Source organism: Hoplias malabaricus, chromosome 15, assembly GCF_029633855.1.
Source record: "Hoplias malabaricus isolate fHopMal1 chromosome 15, fHopMal1.hap1, whole genome shotgun sequence".
NCBI classification, from domain to species: Eukaryota; Metazoa; Chordata; class Actinopteri; order Characiformes; family Erythrinidae; genus Hoplias; species Hoplias malabaricus.
Window position 1 is genome coordinate 14,690,902 of NC_089814.1, and position 20,846 is coordinate 14,711,747.

The window sequence follows — 20,846 nt, forward strand, 5'->3', positions numbered from 1 at the left end:
ATGAGAAGCAAAAAAGATTGACCCAGGAAAGTGTCACGGTTTACCCATTGTTTACAGCAGGTTCAGAGCATAGTGAAAGCTCTTCATGTCACACTGATGACAGCCTCAGAAAACAAACAGATGGTGCATTTTCCTGTTTTTACTTCCTTGCAAAATTTCTTTTCTCTTTTCAAAACAGAAAACGGATAACAGATCTGCTCCGCCGTAATTCTTTAGTCTCTGTGGAGCTACAGCAAACAACACAGTGTGTGTTCTGCTCACATAGACTATGACAGTCCTGTTGTCACAAACACTTAAATTCATATGTGCATAGGAATAACACACTAGAGTATGGTTTTGTGTTCATCTGCACGGCACTGTTCCCATAATCTACATATTTTAGAATGTAACCCTCTACAGACACTTATGTTGTTGCATTATGCATTCGAATTTGATGCATTTAAGTCCAGAGCATAATTCTGGCTATATATCAGCTACTTGATTGGTTAAATTCAAATTTGCAAAACAAACAGAGGTAGCCTTTAAGTTATTTTTATTATTGCTATGTGTTGGTAGATGTTAAGCATCTCAAGTTCTTGTAACTGCAGACATATTATTTTTCCCCCACACAGGGGTCATTGTGAAAGCAACCCCTGCAATATTTTAATCAATTAACAAATACCACTATGTGTAATATAGGAAGCTTTAGTGTGTGCAGTGTAAAGCTAATTAAATAACACGAAATTCATGCAGGGTAACCTATGCAGTTTTCCAGAGCCAGGAATGGAAAAGAAAACACCAGGGCGTGAAGAAGGTGTTTTCGCAGTTCAAGCAGGTCATCGGACAAACAGCGAAGATGTTGTGCTTTAAAATAAAACTCATATCATGAAGCGTCTTTAGAGCAGGACACGAGGCAGGGCAGAGAGCTGGTCACTGAGCGTGTTACGCAATGTCAACACACCGAGAGCGATGAGGAATGCGACTCACGTCAGAGTCAGTGTACAGCGTTGAATGCGCTTACAACCGATACTTCCCGCTCAGTGATAACCCGATTAGCCCAGCTTTCTCTCTTTCAGCACAATATCGCTTATATACATGGCATACGGCGCATTCATCCGGCTCTACACCACGGCTCTCTGGTTTATCTGACGTGAAATGACAATTTCAATGTCAGTATCAGGCGTACGGCAGGAGGAGGGAGTGCCGTTGCAATAAATGCGTCCAGAACGTTTTCTCATACGACAACAGTGCAAACCATTTACCTCCTCGCTTGAAATGGCCGACAGATAAAACTGACGATAATTAGAAATATTAACATATAACGCTCTTAAAATGAAGCACCCCCCGACCAAACTGATTCGGGCGAACCGTGCAAAACATACATATTTTGCTGACAAAAACAGCCAGCGTGGCCTGGGTTTTTAGGCAGTACTTTATAACCTAACCCCAAAAAACGAACTACATTTACCGTTAAGTTTAAGGACTTTAATAATACTCGTATATTGGTAAAACAGCTAAGGCACGATGAGTATACTAGTCGTGTAAGTTTAAAATGAATGTCGTTTAAAATTGGGGGCGCATGGCGAAAGTTTTTAAAAACGACTTCACATTAAAACAGAGGTTACAAACTATCCATTAAATCAAACGAACCATAAACTACTGCAAGAAGCTAGTTTAGCTAACGAGGGTGAAGTTAGTCACACCAGAATTCGCCGTTCCACCTTAAATGGTACAGCAGTGTCGGTCTGATGCCTGTGACTGGTGCACTATTTAAGGTGGACCGGAAAACCGAATAAGAAGCCAAGCTCAGCTTCTCGTTTAGCTTGAGCTAGGCTTCTGACAGTGTAGCACCCTGAGTGTCCTGTGTAACAGACTGACAATTCAAACACGCCAGTTAAAAGAGCTGGGCTTTAGCTCATGAAGCGCGGAGCTCTTACCTGTCCACAAGGCCAGTTTCCTAGGGAAGAACAGCACTCCGGGAGAAAATCTGAACTTATCTAGACTGCTAACGTGGCTAGGGTAAGTATCCACACAGCTGTCCTGAGAGAAGAAACGTAGAGAAAGCAGCTGAGCTCTAGGAGTCAGAGATAGATTGGAGCACAGATTTTTGACTCAAATCTGGACGTGTTTATTCCTCTCAGAGCGCGACAGTCCAAACAGCGATGTCAAAACGTTTTATTCTCATTATCCACAGGCGTAAGTGCTGGTTATGTTGCAGCTTGATGATTCATGAGCAAATAACACGACCAACTGAGGCCCAAAAACACTAACACTAACCAATGAGTGTTACAGCTCTCAGAGCTAACTCCCCACTCCAGAGCTGGGAGTCAAGCCCAAGAAGTATCGGTTCTTTGGTTCCAGGCGTTCAGCAATCGAGAGTCGATTCCAAACCTTTGGAATTGATTCCACACAAATGACGTTCACATTTGAAACAAATATTCTGCTGTCGGTACTTCATATATGCGTAAAAATACAACATTGCACAACTCACATAACAGTCCAGCTATACTCTAAACAAAACTGGTATATAATTAGTCAAAAGATAGCAATATGATATGACAATTTTTGTGTCTGATATTGTGAACAAAACGCAAACACGTTAACAAAATCATCAATAATGAAAGATTATTGAACATTGAATATTACAGTGAATAGCATATAATCAGCTCTGCCTAATTACGTTCTGCAAGTTATGAAAATATGACCACAAATAATTGTACGCAGTTTTGCCAGTTTTTTTTTTATCCATATCTGTATACACTGAATGTTTTTATAACATCCATTTTTTGCTGCATCGTCCGTTATTTTGACCAAGTAAATCAGCTGATAGTCAAGAACTACATTCAATGAATTAATTAGATATAACTAAGACTGTACCATGTTTCTTATATAATGTCATTCTCCGCGTCTTGTTTTTCGGGAACCGAGTTAGTTGTGTTGAGTCGGCTCTGCGAGCGAATTGATCCCCGTAACTTGGAGTCAGAATGGGAGTCGACACTAAAATTTGAGGACTCGAACAGCCCTACCCCGTTCCCAGTCAATTCCTAAAGATGGCGGCGGTTACTTTTCACCTCCTCCTCCTCCCCTCCGCCACAAACACTAGAGAAACTGAGGGGAACTCAGTGAAAATACCATCAGAAGCTATGAACTCGACCCAACACTTACTCAAACCACACCAAGCATTTTGTCGGCCTCGCCATACATGACCTTGCGTGGCGAACAGTCTCTCTCTCTCTCTCTCTCTCTCTCTCTCTCTCTATCTATTTATCACCTGTGTGTGTGTGTGAGAGAGAGAGACTGGGCAGAGATTTAAAGCCTTTCTCACTTTCTTACCCTGCAGTTCCCTCTCCCACCACCGGGGACCAACAGAATAAACGCACATTCACAGACCTCTAAGTAAATGTGTAATTTATGTGCCGAAAGTGATGTATGGATCGATGTACTCACACTGCAAAGGGCGTCTCCAAAAAACTAAATTACATTTCTGATCCTCCTTCTGAGACGACGCTGAAGTTGGTTACTTATTAGCCAGTTTCTTATTCGGATTTTCTGATCCACCTTAAACGGTGCAATAGTTGCATATTCTCGCCGCTAGATGGCAAAGTACGAACACAACTTCCATACCGAGGAAGAACTACAGGATTAGCCTTATTCCGTGGATATTATCTCTTTATTTTCAAAGAGGCTCAAAAATCTGAAAGGCTCACTGAAGACACAATATAACAGACTATTAATATCCTGAAGATGAATAAATTTTACTATGGAATTTTTTATAATTGTCCTATAAACATAGCACTGGACACGATGGAATGTGTGGAGAAATTGGGCATGTGCCTAAATTCATTGGGCATTATCTCTTTATTTTCAAAGTGTCTCAAAAATCTGAAAAGCTATTTGAAGACACAATATAACAGACTATTGATATCCTGAAAATAAAGAAATATTTTCTGTGGAATTAATTTGTAATGGCCCTTTGAGCATAGCACTGGACATGATAGTATGTGTGGAGAAATTGCTCATTTGGCTAAATTCATTGGACATTATCTCCAAATTGTCAAAGTACCTCAAACATCTGAAAGGTGCAGATACAATATAACAGACTATTAATATCCTGAATATGAAGAAATTTTACAGTAGAATTGTTTTTTTGTAAATTCCCTGTGAACATAGCATTGGATATAAATGCATATTTGGCTTAAGTCATTGGACATTATCTTTTTACATTTAGTGTCTCAAAAATCTGAAAGGCTCACCAAAGACACAGTATAAAAGACTATCAAAATCCTAAAGATGAAGAAATGTCACTGAGGAATTGCTTTGTCATGGTCCTGTGAATATAGCACCTGATATGATGAATATGTAGAAACATGAACTTTGGGGATATGTCCTATGGCATTTTTAGTTTTTAATTATCAGATTATCAATATTCTGCAAATGATATTACAGAAGGTGTAGTACAAATATCCCAAAGTGAAAATTTAATTCATAAAGGTATGTTTATTTAAACACTGAATATCAATGTGTATATTCACGATGTCTGGTTATTTCCAATATCATTATATTCTTATTATTATGCCATTTTATAGCATAATATTATGCCACTTAATTAGTCAGGTTATCTGGCAACATTTTAACATAAAAGATAGCCTTAAATATGAATAACATTGTGTAAAAAAGCCTTACTGGGCAGCTTGGCCCAATGAGGCTAAACAAGGCATCAAAGTTTGCAAGTACAAGGCCTAAAGGCCAAGCCTATGTGTGGATAGAAATTACATCCCAAACAGTCAAAGTACCAAGAGAAAAATGTATATATGTAACATTAGTTAGTGGGGTGTGGGTGTAAGTACACACTGAGTCTTAGGTAGTTTGGGCCAGTGAGGCTTCACAAGGACTAACTGACTTTGTGTGTATTTACAGAGTAAGAAAAATGAAAGGAAGTTTATTTAAAAGACATTTGGGACCATAACTACTGAGAGCTGGTCTTAATCAAGATAAATTACTATGTTCATACGTTCTCATGTCTTGAGCTATGAAAATTATGATGAAGATTTTGAACAAGGTATGTAAGAAACTTCAAAAGTTGCTTCATAAAATTTAACACTTTGATACCCATGACAATTATGCCCAGTGCATCAGTAAAAGCCTTGTTGACATAAAGGACATAACTGAGAGCACATCTTGGCCGTAGGACCCCACTAAGGTCAATCAAGACCAACATTTGAATCAGAGTGTTATTTTATAGAAATGTTTAAGATTGTGAAATGATCTAATCAAATAATCACATTTTAAACATTTCTGTATGATTATGGTCAATGATGGCCTTTAAATAAATTTCCTTACATTTTTAAGCTTTAGGGCTTAGGTAAACTTAATCTTATCAATGCCTTTTTTAGCCTCACTGGGCCAAGCTGCTTAAATTGTGCTAATTCTTGCTTCAGAGCAAACTTCATGAATATAAGTAAAACTATTAAAAAAAATTTGAGGTACTTTAAGAATTTGGTATGTATTTTGGTGTGAAAACCACATATTCCTGTTGTGTTTTTTACAGATATATTTTCATATTTAAGGCCCTCTTTTATCTTAATATGTTGCCAGGCAACCTGACTAATTGCAATAAAATGGCATAATAATAAATATATAATAATATTGGATATTATTGGAACACTGATATTCAGTGTTTAAACAAACACATACTCTACACTTTGGGATATTATATTTGTACTACACCTTATGTAATATCAATTACAGATTCTTGATAATCTGACAATTAAAATATAAAACTTCCATAGGACATACAGAGTCCATAGTCCAGAGCCTACCTGGAATCACTGGGCGCAAGGTAGGAACACACCCTGGAAGGGGCACTAGTCCTTCACGGGGTGACACACACATACACACATTCACACCTAGGGACACTTTTTTGAGTTGCCAATTTTATCTACCCACGTGTGTTTTTGGACTGTGGGAGGAAACCGGAGCACACAGTCACCCAGAGCGGGACTTGAACCCACAACCTCCAGGTCCCTGGAGCTGTGTGACTGTGACAGTACATGCTGTGCCGCCCCTATTTTACATCTTATGTTTATAATTAATTTCTTCAGGTTTATTTGTTTAGATACATTAGCTCCATCTCTCAGTACTGCTCAAATGAAGCTCATGTGTCCATATGATTAAATATGTTCAAAAAGACAAAGGCTTTCATGGGGTGTCTTAACTTTTCACATGAATGTATAACCAAAGTTCATGTTTCCACATGCTATGTTCATATCACATGCCAGGTTCACAGGTCCATGACAAAAAAAATTCCACAGTAAAATTTCTTCATCTTTAGGATATTAATAGTCTGTTATATTGTGTCTTCAGTGAGTCTTTCAGATTTTTGAGACGCTTTGAAAATAAAGAGATAATGTCCAATGAATTTAGCCAAATAAGCAATTTCCCCACATTCTATCGTGTCAAGGGTTATGTTCACAGGGCCATTACAAAAAAATTCCACAGTAAAATTTCTTCATCGTTTAAGGTGGAACAGAAAATCCGAATAAGAAACTGGCGAATAAGTAACCAACTTCAGCGTCATCCTTTTGAGCTATTTGTCCAGAATATACTGAGTGTCCCTTGTCTAAATTGATGAAAGTTTGTATATCACTTGAACACTTACTCATTGACTGTGACTAGTGTCAGCAGTTAACATGCATCTATAAACCTGCAGTTGTTACTGAACTTTAATACTATATGCTAGCATTAGGATGAGGCAACAATTTCAGGTTCTTACAAATGAGTTTGGTGCTTAACAACCTAGTGACAACCTGAGAGAAGTTCAAAAATGATTTATATATGTTACAACATATAACTGCTGTGGTTTTAACTATTGCAATAAAGGACAAAGACATATTTGACAACCATTAACAGCTAGTGAAAACGTGAGAATTCTGCGAACTGTTCATTTTAGGGTCAGAGACCTCAGGGTTAAGGACTTTCTGTGTAGGAATTCTATTCTGGACTGATATGTGATAACTAAATGTTGTGTTAACAGTTATAGTGTAATCATTAAAGAAAGCTGGACATATTTCAGTTTTTTCAATATTTGAATATTCACCTTAAAGTAGGTCTTTATTCCTGCATACACTACACTACTTGCTATAAAACAGATTATAATTGCACAGTTCTTCAAAACCAGTTGTAAATATAATGTTTATTATGATGAGTATTTCTGAAGTCACTTTCAAATGTAAATCAGTTCAATATTGAAGTAAAATATAAACTTAAATATACATAAAAGTTTACAACAAAAAATGATAAGTTAGTGTTCATGTGTATCACACTGTGCCAGCAGATACAAGGCCATCCTGACCTTTAAGGAATGCTCCAGTAATTTTCAACCTAACCTCTGTCTTGATGTAGGGTAATGAGTAATTCCTACACTGTCAGGAAAACTATCACTGTGATGGTCCACTCCAGGGAACATATTCAGTACGTTCAGTTAGTAATAATCAGTTACCTTATTCTATTATAACTGTAAATTTTAAAATGATGTTGATTTCATACACCTACTTTAATCTCCTGGAGTCATATTTTATTGTTTTAGTTTAGACACATTTTTAAAGAATATGTACAAATATTCAGCTGTCTTTTTATGGAAAAGAGCATGTAACGTACCTTTAGGGAACAAAACTGGAATTTAAAACCACTGATGTACCTTATAAGGTACATTTACGCTTTTTGTACTGTTAGTGACTAATGAACCTCTACCGTACTTTATATTCTGAGAGTTTATGCAGCATAAAAAGCTCCAGTATTCAACTAAGGAACTCCCAGGCTGATCCCAGATCAACAGCAATGGGCAGCTCTTGATAATCTGAATTTAAGAGAGCAAAATGACAGCTGAAGTTATTGTTATAACCTTGACTTTCAACAAGTTGTTAAACACTTTTTTCACCTAGGATAATTTACTTACCTGCAATTATCTTGGGAGAAGATGTCATTGTATTAAGGGTGTGTTTCTTAGGTGCACAGCAATGTGTTACAAAAGAGAGTGTCAAAGGGGAATGACCTGATGACCACGTACCACAGAGCCTTGATTTAAGCAAGAAGCAACTTATAGAGCTAGAGCTCAAGAAGTTAGAACACTGCACTATAGACTTTTAAAATACAGCATTGTACCAACACTGATTTTTTTCGTACATGTATAAGGTATAAAAAAAATCCAAATTCATAATATACAGTACTCTGCAAAATTCAGAGACCTCTTTCATTCATTTAATTTCATTTTCATGCTTCTCACTAAAACAAGTCTCCTTTCTGCATAGACACTGCTGATCTCCCAGTAAAGTTTATAGTATATTAATATGCACTGTGTTTTTGTTACTGAACCTGCTACTTGTATAACAATTTTGCTTTCATTCTGCACTCTGGAGAGAATACTGTTACTACTCTGGCTTTTGGTAATTTATCAATGCAAAACCTACTTATGCTGCACATGTAAATGTCATCTATATACTTCATATACAGTTAGGTTCATATATTTGGACACTGACAAATTTTTTTTACCTGTTTACTGAAACATATTCGAGTTAATGTTATATAATGGATATGGACATAATTTACACTTTCAGTTTTCATTTGAGGGTATCCACATTAAAATTGGATGAAGGGTTTAAGAGTTTCAAATCTTTAACCTGTGCACCCCTGTTTTTAAAGGGACCAAATGTAATTGAACATTTGACTAAAGGGCTATTTCATGGGCAGGTGTGGGCAATTCCTTTGTTATGTCATTCTCAATTAAGCAGTTAAAAGGCCTGCAGATGATTTGTGGCATGGTGCCTGCATTTGGAAAATTTTGCTGTGAAAAAAAACACAATGCGGTTAAAGGAGCTCTCCATGCAGGTGAAACAAACCATCCTTAAGTTACGAAAACAAACAAAAAAAAATATCAGTGAAATTGCTACAATATTAGGAGTGACAAAATCTACAGTTTGGTACATCCTGAGAAAGAACAAACGCACTGGTGAATTCATCAATGCAAATAGACCTGGATGCCCACGGAAGAAAATAGTGGTGGATGATCGCAGAATAATTTCCATGGTGAAGAGAAAGCCCTTCACAACAGCCAACCAAGTGAAAGACACTCTCCAGGAGGTAGGCGTATCAATATCCAAACTGACCTTAAAGAGAAGACTGCATGAAAGTAAATACAGAGGGTTCACTGCATGATGCAAGCCACTCATAAGCATCAAGAATAAAAAAGCATTACAAAGAAAAACTCAGCATCTGGAGAGTTCAAGACTTCAGGTCGTCATTGCCAACAAAGGGTTTTCAACCAAGTATTAGAAATGAACATTATTTACAGTTATTTATTTTTGTCCAATTACTTTTGAGCCAATTACTTACCTTCACCATAATTTCTTTCCATCATTCTGATAGAGGTTGATCCTGGTTTCATCTGTCCAAAGAATGTTCTTCCAGAACTGTGCTGGCTTTTAGATGTTTTAGCAAAGTCCAGCCTTTTTATTCTTGATGTTTGAGTGGCTTGCACCGTGCAGTGAACCCTCTGTATTTACTTTCATGCAGTCTAAGGTCAGTTTGGATATTGATACATCTACCTCCTGGAGAGTGTCTTTCACTTGGTTGGCTGTTGTGAAGGGCTTTCTCTTCACCATGGAAATTATTCTGTGATCATCCACCACTGTTTTCTTCCGTGGGCATCCAGGTCTATTTGCATTGATGAATTCACCAGTGCTTGCTTTCTTAGAATGTACCAAACTGTAGATTTTGCCACTCCTAATATTGTAGCAATTTCTCGGATTGGGTTTTTTGTTTTCACAACTTAAGGCTGGCTTGTTCCATCTGCATGGAGAGCTCCTTTGACTGCATGTTTTTGTTCACAGCAAAATCTTCCAAATGCAGGCACCATGCCTCAAATCAACTGCAGGCCTTTTATCTGCTTAATTGAAAATGACATAACAAAGGAATTGCCCACACCTCCCCATGAAATAGCCCTTTAGTCAATTGTCCAATTACATTTGGTCCCTTTTTAAAAACAGGGGTGCACAGGTTAAAGAGTTGAAACTCTTAAACCCTTCGTCCAATTTTAATGTGGATACCCTCAAATGAAAACTGAAAGTGTAGTTTTTATGTCCATATCTATTATATAACATTAACTCAAATATGTTTCAGTAAACAGGTTAAAAAAATAAATAAAATTTGTGTCAGTGTCCAAATATATATAGACCCAACTGTAAATATTGCTCTTGTAACTTTGTTTTTAAAATGACTTCTGTGACACCCCTAATTATATTAGTTAAGTCTAATATGACCACTCTGATTTGAAAACAAAACCTTTGCTCAATGGTTCAATTTAAGAGTGGTTTTAGACTTTTACACAGTATGTTTTAATGTGACTAATTTATCTTTGGTGATTTATCAGTCACTAGTTGGTTGTGTTTTTAGTTTGGGGAGAAAATATTTCATATACTGGATGGATATTCACATTTAACACAATGTCATTTCTACTGTCAGTGAATATTTGTAACAAAAACAAATTTGTAGCAAAAACAACTTCCACTGACTGCACGGGTCAAGGAGAACTGATGAAAAATCGACACCTTCCAAGGACATGGTTGGTGCCGTCTCAGAAGCCTTGAAACTGTAGCTAGAATCACTAGTGAAACCTGCTTTGTTGTAATCTTCTGAGATGGGATTTCTTACACAAATCTATACAAAACAACTGAAATGTACCACCTTGTGTATTTTGTTACAGCAAAAGGTATTGACTTTTCAGAATACACCATGGTAAAGAGGGTAAAGATATATTTTCAACATTTTAGACTTTTAGGGATTTGTTTATGTTCTTTGTTGTTTAAACGCAAATGCAATTTCATTAAAATGGAATACAACTGAAATTTCAAAATGTCTTCACAGTTTAATCATTGAGATGTAACTAAAGACATTAAGAGTGTTTTGATGTGAAATGGTTCAAAGTATATACGTTTAAATATTGACATTTCTTTGCAGTGGTTATGATAGTATAATTTACAAATTAAATGAACAGTGAACCTACATGTTTTTATACATAAAATTGATAATGATTTCAACCAAAAAGACCAGGGTTCAATTCCTTGAACAGGTAGACATACCATCCCACAGTAAGAAGAGTTTTTGGGCAAGATTCCTAACAGTAAAATGTCCTTCCTCTCACTGAGATTCCTGGTGTCCCAGATTTCTTACAACAAACATAAAAGCAAGATGGATTGGCTGTGCAAAATTGTTCAGTGTCTAATGATTCCGGTAAGGGCTCTGACTCACCATGATCCTGATAAGGATAAAGACATTAGAGATGATGGGTGACTGAATGAATAAATGAATGTTACATGATGAAAACATTTACAGCCAAAACCTGATAAGTACTGTAAAAAAAATAGATGACGTCTTCATAATAATTACATTAAATATGATGCCACAGATATCTAGATCCTCTGGTCCTGAATCGATCAGTTCCTCTAGAATTGGGCATGTCACACCAAACTAATTTGAATGACTACGTTTGAATCTAAGTTTGAAATATTTAAAAAAAATCAGTGGATTGCCTTTTTAATGTCATATAGATATTTTTTATTCAGCACATTTTCCTTCACTGACTTTTTTGAAGTTTGTTTGTTTTAATTTTTTCATTTAAAATGTTCATTAGAAAATGCTTTATGCATGACAGGACATCCACTCTTTATGTCTTTCCATGCTTTATTGCCACTGGCTTTTCAGCAAATTACTTTCCTTTCAAAGTTCATTTCTTAGACTATGAGTCACCTGATTCAAATATTAACCAAGGCTCTTAAGACAGCAGAGCAGCCAATATAAACAGAAACTGCGATAGAAGTCAGTCTCCAAACACAAGCAGCTACAAAAAACCCACCAGAAATAGAAGCTCGATTTGTCACTAGTCGTTTTTAGCAAAGAAAATGCCGCTAAGAGGATTAAATAGTCTGGTTCAACTCAGAACAGAATGAAAATGTAATGCTCCCACGGATCTTTACACCAAAGGATCACTGATTCGCTCATTTTGCTGTCAATCAAAAAGGGATTCAGCCTCAGACAGATCATCCAATCATCATGCAGAAGCTGAGCGTCCGGGCCAGCCGAGACCAGCCCACTGCCCCATAGACCCCCAGAGACGCTGAGCGTCCGATGGGCGGGACAAAGCCCAGCATTTATCCAATCACTCGTCTCGTTTCGCTGCACTTCGCTGCTTCTCCATTGAACTCTGTGGCCGCTCAGCGTCCTCACTGTTTAAATCACTGTTAATCTGCGCGAATGATTGAGAGGAAAGCCGCGTCTTTACCAGTGATAAGAAGCTGATTCTGAACAAAAGTTGAGCGCGTTGTAGTGTATATTTATTCAATGACATGTACACACAACAGTATATATTTGATCACTTATTTTTTGACATTTTAGGGGAAGCTGAGCTTCCCTTGCAGTCTTAGAGCAATCGCCACTGATATATATATATATATATATATATATATATATATATATTAGACAATGAAGGTGAAACACCTGTCATTTTAGTGTGGGAGGTTTCATGGCTAAATTGGACCAGTCTGGAGGCCAATCTTCATTAATTGCACATTGCACCAGTAAGACCATGTGCATCCAATGGACACAAACATTGTGTCCTGAAGTCAGTGCCGTGTATCATCGTGTATCCCAAGACGAATTGGCGCTTTATTGGCCACAAAAGGAGGGCCTACACCATACTAATAAATTATTGTGGTCTAAAACCAGGTGTTTCAGTTTCATTGTCCAACCCCTGTAGAGAATTCGTATAAAGTAAGAAATCGTGAAGCAAGTTCCTCTCTTTTTAACCTGAAAACACAAATAAAGCGATCTGCGTCTTTTTATTGGATAATGGAAGACACCAACATGCCCAATGACCACCGTTTGTCTCCACCCTATATTCGGGTAAACTCCGCCTGCTGCGTTAGGTTTGGCTTTAACCAAATCTACTGAATTACGTGTATATTTTTATGAATATGTACTTTTAAATTATACATTTTTTCGTCCAGAAAATCCGTATAATAAACGAATTCGGCACACATAAGCACACATATACACTCAGAGAGGAATAAAATGGGATGCTCAGCTTGCTTAATAAGCATCAGTTATAGCATTGTTTCATGAAGCAAAATAACTTTGATTTGTTGGAGTGCTGAATTAATCAACGTGTCATGAGAAAATAAGCTGTCAACATCATTTCTGAGCATTTCAGTTTTTAATCTGCACTGTTCCAAGACACACACGCATGGATTCAAACGGCAAGAGTTTCTATCATAAAGAACATCAAGTTGCAGAGCAGGCAAGCAGCGGATGGGTTTTGACCAGTGCACTACTGCATTAAGGCAACTTCCAGAAGCCACCATGATTCCTCAGGCACCTCATGCATTTGTGTCTATGTCAGTGCTGCAAAAATATGTCTTACTATACTTTAGGTTTTATTTATTTATTTATTTACAGTTAATCACCTTGGCTCCTTTAGGACGTTTCTTTCCCCCCTCCTACTCCAACTGGTTTTATGTGCCCAATGGACAGAGAAATAAGACAGCAACCAGCCAGGAGGCGGGATTTGCCGCAAAACGGGTGTGAATAATGCGTCTAATAAGGAGGAGGACCTGTCGGTTTTGATCAGCAGTGCGGTGAAGAAGTTCAGCACATATTTCATTTTCACTCTGAGGGACAATCCACTTCATATAACAGCAGTGGAAAAATATTTAATAGAAGTAACTGAAACCTGCACTCATTACATTTTTAGAGAATCGTTCACTACATTACTAGCACTTTTCCCTGAGGAGAATTATCATTACGTTTTGAAATGGACGATTTAAACGGAACTATTCATCCAGCATGTTTACAGGAACCTCCGCTGGCTGCCGAGGTCATAAATCGTAAGTGACCCGTTTTTAATAGTAGTACTCTTTTCTATTTTTTATACGTTTTGTGCTTAAATCAAGTTAACCTGTGTTTCATTTATTTGCCTCTGACGTACACGTTATTTAAATGCTGACGTTTGCCCTTTATTTACAGGGTCTCTAAGGAAATACGTTGTCAATACATTGAAAAATGTAAACGCATATACAATAGTATAGATAAATAATGTTGCAATTAACACGGTAAGTCACAGTAATTGGACTCCCAGGATCAGGCTTTACCCCATGGTCATTACTCATAACTCATATCTGTTCAAAAAATTAGATATTTATATGATGTACCCAAAGGAAAACAACAACAACAACAAAACTATACCATCAAAGTGGCTTAGATATAACAAAACACCTTTGCTTTCAATGAGTATTTGCAGATATGGCTATGCCATTAGGTCTTAATTAGGTCTCCCTTTAGCACTCCGCCAGTTACCTGCAAACCAAAAGCCCCACCAGACCTGCTGACAGAATTGGTTATTTGCATTTATAATGTAAGAAACGCTGGCTGTCTGAATTTGTGTTTCTGAGGGAGTATTTGGAGCCCAGGAGTTTCAAAGCACAATATTCTGCCATGGTGCTGACAGCTCATTTCACGCATTACATGTCTTCTAACATTTAAGTAAAATGCCACACAGTTCCAGGGTTCTGGGGTTGTGGGTTCAAACCATCCTCAAATCGCTGTCTGTGATGAGTTTGGTGTTTTCACGCTGCGTCTGTGTGGGTTTCTTTCAAGTGCACAGGTTTCCTCCCAAAATCTGGAACCACCATGACCCTGAACAGGTTAAAGTGGTTACAGAAGATGAATGGATGAATAAGAGAAACAGAATAATTCTCTCTCTCTCTCTTGCTCTCTCTCTCTCTCGCTCTCTCTCTCAGAGCTGGATATGTTTGGGATTTTTCTATATACTGCCCTCACATTCATGGCCACTGTGTCACTCATACTCTACTTGGAGCAGTGTGTGTACATTTACAAAAAATTACCTTCGCCAAAGAAGACCACAATCATGTGGGTCAATGGGGCTGCACCGGTAAGGCTTTTTACACTAACATTGTACATAAGTTTCAGATTTTAAAGTTTTTTCAGTGTGAGCGATGGATTAAAATTATTATTTTTTTGGTCACAGATATTTAAAGAATACTGACCACCTTCCATTTTAACATAAAACATGTTAATAGAGTAAACTAGATTTAAGTGCTTGAATTCCCCTAAAAGAATACTTTTGGTTCCTGAATATGCTGTTCAAGATGTCTGTGATCATTAAGAATGTAATAACATTTTTTAAATTAGTCAAATAATGTAAAGGACCTCTAATAATGTAAGGTTATATCCTATATATTTTTATGTTTTAGGGTTGTGTCTAGTCACACATCCTGTCTCAAACGTGGGTCCCCAAAAGCAATCGATTGAAAGTTGTGCTGAGCACAAAACTGATTTTTCTGTGGCGTCTTTATTTTTGAGATCTTTATTTTTAAGTTTGTTTTCTGTTGTTGGACTATATTTTAAATCCCAACAATACAAATCCAAGAGAGGATAATGAACCATGATTCTTGATTAACTGGCTCATGTACAATGTAATGGTTTGTAAATTTGGCTTTGCTTATATTAAACCATACAAAACATTGTGAAAAAGCCTCTGATGAGACAATCAAATCCACCTGAGAACCTGAACAAAAGACTCATCTGGAAAAATTAAAACATTTTGGCAATTGTTACTTCATTTGAATTTAGAATAAAATCCCAGACTGACTTTGGATAGATTCAGAACACAGAAACTGGCAAGTTATTTCATCCAAGTTTAGGGTCTATTGGGCACTGTCTGCAGATACCATATAAACCTGGTAGCAGTAATATACATTGATATTACATCTAAATGTTTACTCTGGTGCCCCTGCTTCTTATAGGTCATTGCAACCATGTCTTGCCTTGGAATGTGGATCCCAAGATCAACTATGTTCACTGACATGGCATCTAACTCGTAAGCAACTCTTTAGAAACTATTTAGAGTGCCATGAAAAGGACTGTCACTGACCTATGGCATGTAATGAGTAACTTCCAGTATTGCAGGTCATTCTTTCTCAGTAGGCATAAACAGAGGACTGTAAAAAAGCACCCCATAAAATATTACACTTGTGTGGCTCTGTGCAGGATGATGTAAATAATATTCTGTCATCTTTCTCTCTGCAGATACTTTGCAGTTGTAATCTATAAGGTTCTAATCCTCATGATTCAGGAATGTGGAGGTGAAGAGGTCTTTCTGAAGTTCTCTGAGAAGAAGACTTTCAGGATTAGTACAGGGCCCTGCTGCTGCTGCTGCCCATGCTTGCCTCGAGTGCCTATTACACGGTAAACACAGTCAGAGAGAGCTGCGGTCTCTAAGTTAGTTAGACAAAATTAATTCTAAATGGTACTAAAATTTATAGCACTCAAAACAAAAGAACATGTGATAGATTGAACTTCTTTACATGTAGTAAATTTGACACACTGGACAGTGAAAAGTCACCAGTGAAAGTTACTAGTTTAGCCTGCTTTTTGGACAGAATTAGTTTTAAATGTGGACACAGTGTAATTTCAAGTGCTCAGGTGTTTTGACGCATCACACTCAGATCTCTAATGGCCAAAAAGATCACTCAGAGAATTAAAACTTCTGGTAGCTGTAAGTGTTTTGGTGCACAATAACAGCCTGCCCACATGTTCTGGACATGTAACAATTGATGATAAGTGACCTTCATTTGTCTGAGGAAAGCATATTTAATTTTCTGTACATTCAACAAAACAATTAAATTAGCTTTAGGTTTGTTCACAGCTATTTACACAACTTTACACAACAACATTGTAATTGCCATGGTCATCTTTATAAAATCAGAATATATACATTTTTAATGAAATTCCAGTTTATAAACACAGCTCAGAATTGGAAATAGAAGGGATCAACTTTTGCAAGATCATGCATAAACAAAGCAGAAAAAATATTCAACAAGAACTGAGGTCAATGCTACCAATTCCGTGGGATGTGAGAACATTTTTTCCATTGTTAATCACTGTCTCACATCTGCTCATTTTTATAATTTGCTCACTTTACGTTGCCAACATTTGCACATAGTGTCACTTGCTCTCATTAAAAATGAATACTTTTCAGACTGCTTTGTTGCATTGACCATCGCTGTCTTGAACATTTATGGCTAGCAAATTATAAAGAGAAACAGATGGATGTAAAATTCGTATAATAAATTGATAAAATATACAGTGAGTGCAGGTAAAAGGTAGGTTAACATTGTGGTTATATCATCACAAACAGCTGCTCATTTTCTGTATAATGTACAGAACATGGACTATATACAGTACATAAAATTAAAAAAATAAATAAAAAGTGATGGAAATGAGGTTTTATGTGGAATCATTAAATCTAATGTTTCTTTAACATCACTTCTATGTTGTTCAGGCGCATGTTGTTCCTACTAAAGCTGGGGTCTATACAGTACGCCATCCTGAAGACAGTCCTCTCCATTTTCTCTATTGTCTTGTGGACCAATGGAAATTTTGATCTATCAGATGTATGTGATCTCATAATTCTGTACACATAAAGGCACAAATACATACACCCAGACACTTGCCCCAATGTAACATACACTTTAGAATTCTCATTTTTGATTATGAGCACAGTTGTTTTCACAGAGACTTGTGCTAATGGAATATATATATCAAATATGTCAGTCTAGTGAAATTAGTAGTAATTCAATGCAGACTAATAATAACACAACAGCACACACACACACACACACACACACACAGTAAGATAGAACCTTTGAAGGAGAGTCAGTGACTCCTCACTCTCTGGCATGTCTCTGTTTCAGAAACCATGTTTTGCAGGAAGATAATGGTGGTAGTCCTCCATCATTTTTATTTCACTGTTGTATGTTTATCTGTGTTTATTTATTCACAGCTGGAGATAACAGGAGCAGCAATCTGGATAAATCCATTCATAGGAGTGTTGACTATTACTGCCTTGTGGCCTGTAGGCATTATGTTCATGCATATACGCAACACACTGCGCAGCATCAAGTTCATCCCCAAGTATGCCATGTATCAGGTCAGTGTTTGCACACAATAGCGGTCAGTCTGCTTTTATGTTTTCATTTCAATTGTTGTTCTAATTACATATCAAGATTTATATACAATGTAGAACGTGTAATGTTTACTTGCACTTTCTAAAAATAAATAACCACTTTTTAGTGAATTTTGCTACATGGACTCATTGCTGAGAAAAGTGCTGAATAACACATACCAAAAAATGATCTCCATAGAAATGCATTTCAATAGCATGGGATGCTCAGAGTCAGCTGCATATGAATCCACATTCAGCATGCTTAATTCCAAGTAACAATTGTGGGGGATTTATAGGAAGGAACCGAGTTGGCTAATGTTGCTTCTGGATGTTTTCAGCTGGTTCTGATTCTGAGTCAGTTACAGTCAGCTGTTATCAGTATCTTGGCCCTCGATGGCACCATCGCCTGCTCACCACCCTTCTCTTCCATTGCCAGAGGATCTAGTGAGTCTCTCTCTCTCTCTCTCTCTCTCTCTCTTTGTCTCTATCTATCTATATATCTATCTATCTATCTATCTCTCACAAAATATTTTTTATTGCATTCCTAGCCAACTATTAACAATATGTTGATATGTTATGCTTAGTTTATCCTCCAGGTTTAGACTTTTTATCAAATTTTTAGGAAATGTATAGAAACAAATTTGCTAAAGTCAGTGAGTGCTTACTTTAAAATAAAAGCTTTTATGCATGTGTATTTTATCTAACATCATAATCTCTGTCCCTCTGTAGTGATAAGTCAACAGCTAATGATTGTGGAGATGTTCCTTGTTACTCTGGTGACCCGGATGCTGTACAGACGCACGTATGAGGCAATCACGCTGGACCCTCATGCAAATGAAAATGAAATGAACACTAAGACCAGCCTAAACCCTAAATCAGTGGATGAGCACTTAGCCTGAGAGAGAGAGAGACAGTGTGTATTTATGAAATTTTACCAATACCTTATAAAACATTGTCTAGAAACAGTGTTCAGATAGCGCTAGCACATTATCTCATATATATATATATATATATATATTAGTATTTTAGCAAATAGCATATTTACTTATAACTTCACTTATATTCCGAAACATATCTTCCAACTACCAACTGTGGAAGGACCGATATGAGAACTGTGTATCGACTATGTTATATAAGCTGATGCTGATAATGATGTTGGCACTTTTATCAAATGAAGAAATAATATATTTGTTTGCATCTAAGTGCACTTTTTTCTCCCAGTAGAGTTCCATTCAGCCCTATTTTCAACATTCCAACACAATTCAGCTTGTTATCATTATGCATATCATCACTGTTTAAACAAAAGTCTCAATTTTAGTGTTTATATTATTAATTTTTACTATATTTTTACAGAACTTTAAAATGGCAGCTCCCATTTACATACTGTTAAAATGTCTTGATGATGGTAGCAGTAGGAATGCTTCAAATCAGCTAGGAACCAGCATTTATTATTGCTCCCTTGGTAATATGGTCCATCTATCCCTTTATTATCCCTATATTAAATAGAAAAAATCCCCCAGGAATACATAAAATTCATTTATATATGTGTTCCCAAGAACATACATAAAAGATTTATAATGAAATAAATACGTTTTTAAATAAATATACATTTGTTTATAAATGTGCAAAAAATTGTTTCTATTTTTGCTTGAGTGTTTTATTTGAACACCCATCTTTCATTTTTTGCTAATGCAATAAAAACAAAGTAAACATTTGCAAATTGCACTGCTTAATGACATGTTTATATAGTTTTTATTCTATTCCATTGGTTAAAGCACAAAAAAACTGGAATAGTGATTAATGATCACGGTGGCGCAGCAGGTAGTGTCGCTGTCACACAGCTCCAGGGGCCTGGAGGTTGTGGGTTCGATTCCCACTCCGGGTGACTGTGAGGAGTTGGTGTGTACACCCCGTGTCCGCGTGGGTTTCCTCCGGGTGCTCCGGTTTCCTCCCACAGTCCAAAAATACACGTTGGTAGGTGGATTGGCGACTCAAAAGTGTCCGTAAATGTGAGTGTGTGTGTGTGTTGCCCTGTGAAGGACTGGCACCCCCTCAAAAGTATCCGTAGGTATGAGTGAATGTGTGTGTGTTGCCCTGTGAAGGACTGGCGCGCCCTCCAGGGTGTATTCCTGCCTTGCGCCCAATGATTCCAGGCAGGCTCTGGACCCACCGCGACCCTGAACTGGATAAGCGGTTACAGATAACGAATGAATGAATGAGGATCTATATATATCTATGAAAAATGCTTCCTATGATTACCTTCCCCAACACTCAGTTCATTATTCGATAATATAATTTATTCATTCATTGTCTGTAACTGCTTATGCAGTTCAGGGTCACAGTGGGTCCAGAGCCTACCTGGAATCACTGGGCACCAGGTGGAAACACACTCTGGAGAGTGTGCCAGTCTTTCGGAGTGTGAAATATACTCACACATTCACTCACATCCACTGACACCTTGAGTAGCCAATGCGCCTACCAACATGTGGTTTTGGACCGTGGGAGGAAAGCGGGGAACCCAGAGGAAACCCATAGGAACAAACGCCTCTTGGAGTGGCTCTAGAACCCACTGTGAGACAGCGACACTACCTGCTGTCCTCAGTAACGTCATTTTACTGGAAAAACAAACAGGGTTACCTCTCTTTACCTGACTAGTGTCAAAAAAGTGAGAACTTCTTTGTAACCTAGCTAACCTTTTTATAACCGAATACATGATGCAAATGTCTGTAAATGTAGAAAAATAAAATGGTCCTATATGGAAAGTGAAGCTAATCAAATGGTCCATTAGTGAGTATTA

The 20,846-nt window shown here is 37.2% G+C and overlaps 2 protein-coding genes across 5 annotated transcripts in view; one reads left to right on the forward strand and one right to left on the reverse strand.

Moving 5' to 3' along the window:
• Window positions 1–3,202, reverse strand: part of taok1b (TAO kinase 1b) — a 30,057-nt gene extending 26,855 nt beyond the window's left edge. For 2 of the 3 annotated variants that reach the window (XM_066646043.1, XM_066646041.1), the window contains exon 1: window positions 1,917–2,287. The gene's annotated coding sequence lies outside the window, so the exon portion shown is untranslated. Of the gene's footprint in view, window positions 1–1,916; window positions 2,288–3,144 lie in introns of those variants that run through there. The other variant, XM_066646042.1, reaches the window with a different exon arrangement.
• LOC136668501 (organic solute transporter subunit alpha-like) lies at window positions 1,825–19,606 on the forward strand. 2 transcript variants are annotated; one of them, XM_066646046.1, is made up of 9 exons: window positions 12,859–12,930; window positions 13,483–13,910; window positions 14,823–14,974; window positions 15,849–15,922; window positions 16,132–16,290; window positions 17,387–17,498; window positions 17,888–18,034; window positions 18,388–18,493; window positions 18,779–19,606. In XM_066646046.1, exons 2-9 carry the CDS (start codon window positions 13,838–13,840, stop codon window positions 18,946–18,948), a joined length of 993 nt encoding a protein of 330 aa, XP_066502143.1. In that variant the 5' UTR covers window positions 12,859–12,930; window positions 13,483–13,837; the 3' UTR covers window positions 18,949–19,606. The 2 variants fall into 2 exon arrangements, with proteins under 2 accessions (XP_066502144.1, XP_066502143.1); XM_066646047.1 differs by lacking the exons at window positions 12,859–12,930; window positions 13,483–13,910 and adding an exon at window positions 1,825–1,998.
• Window positions 19,607–20,846: the final 1,240 nt, after the last annotated feature.

Coding starts and splice junctions, on each gene's coding strand:
- LOC136668501 (XM_066646046.1), top strand. CDS start 13,838: ATGGACGATTTAAACGGAACTATTCATCCAGCATGTTTACAGGAACCT. Junction 13,911..14,822: donor GGCTGCCGAGGTCATAAATC/GTAAGTGACCCG, acceptor TCTCTCTCTCAG/AGCTGGATATGTTTGGGATT. Junction 16,291..17,386: donor CCTCGAGTGCCTATTACACG/GTAAACACAGTC, acceptor TATGTTGTTCAG/GCGCATGTTGTTCCTACTAA.